Genomic DNA, 3526 nt, shown 5'->3' on the forward strand with positions numbered 1-3526 from the left:
CGACGGAGACGGTGCAGGAGCTGCTGGAGATGCACTCCCAGTGTGAGCGGGAGGCCCTGGAGCTGTTCATGGCGCGTGCATTCAAGGACGACATCTGCCATTACCAGGCAGAGCTTCTAGTAGGTGGTGCCCAGGATTCCCCCGGGGCCATCAACACCCCCTTGGCTTTGGGGCAAGGGGATGGTCCGGGGGGGCAAGGGTGTCCCTGCTCCTGCCAGGGGACGCTGCTGTGCCCTCTCTGGAGGATGCCAGGTGCCAGCACCTGCTCTCACTCTCTGCAGAGTGGCCCTTGTCCCCGCTGCGCTGCCTCTCCTCCCTTGGTTTGAGAGCCATGCTTTGGCGGGGCCAAGCTCGGCCCCGCACCCTCTCCTCTGCCACCTGCATGGTCCCTGCCCTGGCTGCAAGCCCCGAGCCTTCCACGCTGCCCCCGTCCTGCTGACTAACTGCTGCCCCTCTGCTGGGCGAAGCCTGTGCTCCCTGGCACGCTCTCTGCTCCTCTGCACCTCGCTCCAGAGGGGTCTGAGGGCACAGAGTGCCCTTCCCAACTGTCACGAACTGGTAACAGTCCGGTCGTGAGAGGTGCGAGTTCTTGGTCACAGAATTAAGAGAGGGAAAAGAGAGAGAAAGAAATACCAGCACAGAGAATCAGCGTCCCAAAAGTCCATCTTACAGAGTGGGTGGGTGGACGTCCCAGCATGGGTCAGTGCAGTGACACCTTTTTGTAGTCCTTTGCATCAACCCCTCCTCTTGACCTTCTGGGGATCTTCGGGGGTCCTTCCATCACAGCAAAACAGCTGCTTTCTGCCTGTGCTTTCACACCTCTGAAGGCTCAGCCGGATGCAGAGGAGCTTGTGGTCACGGCATCCTGCCTGCCTGTCTCCACGGTGGGGGCTGTTCTCTCTGCTCTCAATATGCTGCGGATGCAAAGCTCGCTTGTTCCCTGTGAGCCGTGCAGTGATCTGAGGCGAGCTGCTACCTAACGTCCAGCAAGACCGTGTCCACAAAATCATTTTGCACCCCCCAGAATTGCCCTCCATTGTCCAGTCCCTTGGCAGTGGTGCGCGTGTTTGGTACCATCCAGGGTCCGAGCTCATGCACAGGGTCTGACTCCATTCTGGGGGAGCTGTACGAAAACATTATTTTTTCCAGTCTCTGACACCACCCGTCACCTCCCAGCCCATTACCCCACAGGCTGGACAGCCCCATGCTCCTGTCGACCTGCCCTGACCACTGCCCAGCATGGGAGCAGTGGACGCAGCCCGGCCTGGGCTGATCGCTGCCCTCTGCATGTCTCTGGCCAGCGCCAGGTCCAGGAGCTCAAAGAGGAACTGCGCCGGCACAACGAGCGGGCATCCCGCGAGAAGTGCAAGGCTGCTCTCAGGGACCTCTCCCAAGACATGGAGAGACACCTCCATGACGGTGCCTACAGCGTGTCAGGGGGTTACCAGCTCTTCGAACGGGACCAGCAGGTGCTGGTGGAGAAGTATCGGAACTTGCCTGGCAAGGGGGTGGAGGTAGGAACAAGAGCAGCTCCCCTGCACGGGGAGAGCCTCCGTGGCGCGTCCCCTTCTCCCAGCAAACTCGTTCTCCTCTTGACTCCTCGTCCACCCGCGCTCCCCAGGCTGACGCTGTGCTGCAGGAGTTCCTCCAGGGCAGAGAGACTCTGGCCGAGAGCATCCTGCGTGCAGACCCCTCGCTGACCGAGAGGGAGAAGGAGCTGCTATCCCCTTCTCCCAGCAATGTCGTTCTCCCCGGCTGCCGTTCTCCTCTTGACTCCTCATCCACCCGTGCTCCCCAGGCTGACGCTGTGCTGCAGGAGTTCCTCCAGAGCAGACAGACTCTGGCCGAGAGCATCCTGAGCTTGAGGGGGGGGGGCAGGGGGGGACCACAGAAGTCCTCGGGGGCTTGCGGGCTCAGCTCCTGCCCTTGCAGCAGCTCTGTTTCTCTGTCCCCAGGTGCAGAGGAGCAGCACGAGAGAGCTGAGCGGGAGAGGGAGGTCCAGAGGAAGAAGGAGGCTGAAGAGAAGCAGAAGTTGCAGGACGAGATACGCAGCCGCGACGCTCACGTGCTTCAGCTGAGGAAGAAGATGGAGGAAAGCTTTGAGAATGAGCGGAAGGAACTCCAGAAGATTATCAGCCAAAAATCAGAGGTACTAAATGTGTGAGGGCAGGTGCCGGGATGTGGCCAGTGGTCAGGAATGGCAACGGGCTCCTGGCTGGGTCCCCCTTGGTGCTTCTGGGCGCTGTGCCCCTCTCCCTGCACGCACCAGGCCCTTGTGACAGCCCGACTGTCTCCACAGGAAGTGCGTGCTCTGCGCAGAGAGGGCTGCCATGAGCGAGCCAACCAGTTGCATGAGGTGAACTTGAGACTGGAGCAGGAACACAGCAGACCCAAGGAAGGTATCATCACGGCCATCGTCACAGGGTTTATATCCGCAATTGTGTCTCCGATCACATTGCTCTTAGATGCTCTGTTTAGATGAAGATTTTCCTCAGAAGCCCTGTCGTAACAAAGCTCATGAATGTCCCCATGAACAGCCCTGTGTCATTGTGAAAGCCCTTCCTGCGAGGTGCTTGCCATGGCGCATGGCAGTGACCTCCCCACTCCCTTGTACCGCGCTCTCTAGTGCTTTCCTGCATCTCCTCCAGGAGAGTCTGTCCTCCTCGGCCCTCCCAGATGTTGGTGTATTTTTCTAGCAGAAATTGGAACTATGAAAATATGCTACTCTCTCTCTGGGAAACTTAGTAGCCGAACCCGCTGCAGTGTTATCATGTGGGAAATGTTATCTATACTGGCCTGTTGGTGTATCTTTCTAGCACAAATTAGAACTGTGAAAAATATGCTACTCTCTCTGGGAAACTTAGCAGCCGAAACCCAGCTGCAACACTATCGTGTGGGAAATCATCTCTAACTGGTCTTGTTTTCTTAACTCTAACCAAAACAGTAGCTGTGTGTGGACTAACCCCTTTTAGCCAACCACAGTGCCTTAAGAGATGCATGCTGTCTGTGTGACAGAGACGCTATCCAATCACCATGTAGCTAGTCGGGTGGACAAGAGTCTATAAATTGAGATGTATTGTAAACAATAAACGAGCACGATTTCTAACCGTATTGGTATACGATCTGTGACTCGGGCTCCGTCCGCAGAAGGGTCCCTGCTACACTGGCCTTGTTTTGGTAGCTTTAACCGCAACATTCACCACGTGGGATCTAATCCCTTTTAACCAATTATAGTGCTTTAAGAGATGTGTGCTGTCCGTGTAACAGAGTCACTATCCAATCACCATGTAGTTAGTCGAGTGAACAAGAGTCTATAAATTGGGATGTAATGTAAACAATAAACGGGTCTCACTGCACACCACGTTGCTGTTCGGAGTGATTCGTCCCACTTCAGCTCCGAGCCTGCCGTTTCTTATCGCGACACCAGAGCTCCCAGTCCTGCATCCTGTCAGAGACTGAAAAAAAAAATGTAATGTCTCAACATCAGTAGAGGCTGGAAAGAAGCGAGACAGAACATCGCTGAACC

At 56.3% G+C, this 3526-nt stretch overlaps 1 protein-coding gene across 1 annotated transcript; it reads left to right on the top strand.

Moving 5' to 3' along the window:
- Window positions 1-5: 5 nt before the first annotated feature.
- Window positions 6-2434, top strand: LOC104492088 (guanylate-binding protein 7-like; the record flags this gene model as incomplete). The annotated part of the gene is made up of 5 exons (XM_010134594.1): window positions 6-119; window positions 1302-1514; window positions 1622-1859; window positions 1956-2149; window positions 2300-2434. Coding segments are annotated over 5 exons (894 nt in total), but the record flags the coding sequence as incomplete, so codon positions are not given.
- Window positions 2435-3526: the final 1092 nt, after the last annotated feature.

This window comes from Buceros rhinoceros, unplaced genomic scaffold (assembly GCF_000710305.1).
Source record: "Buceros rhinoceros silvestris isolate BGI_N320 unplaced genomic scaffold, ASM71030v1 scaffold12804, whole genome shotgun sequence".
Classification (NCBI taxonomy): domain Eukaryota; kingdom Metazoa; phylum Chordata; class Aves; order Bucerotiformes; family Bucerotidae; genus Buceros; species Buceros rhinoceros.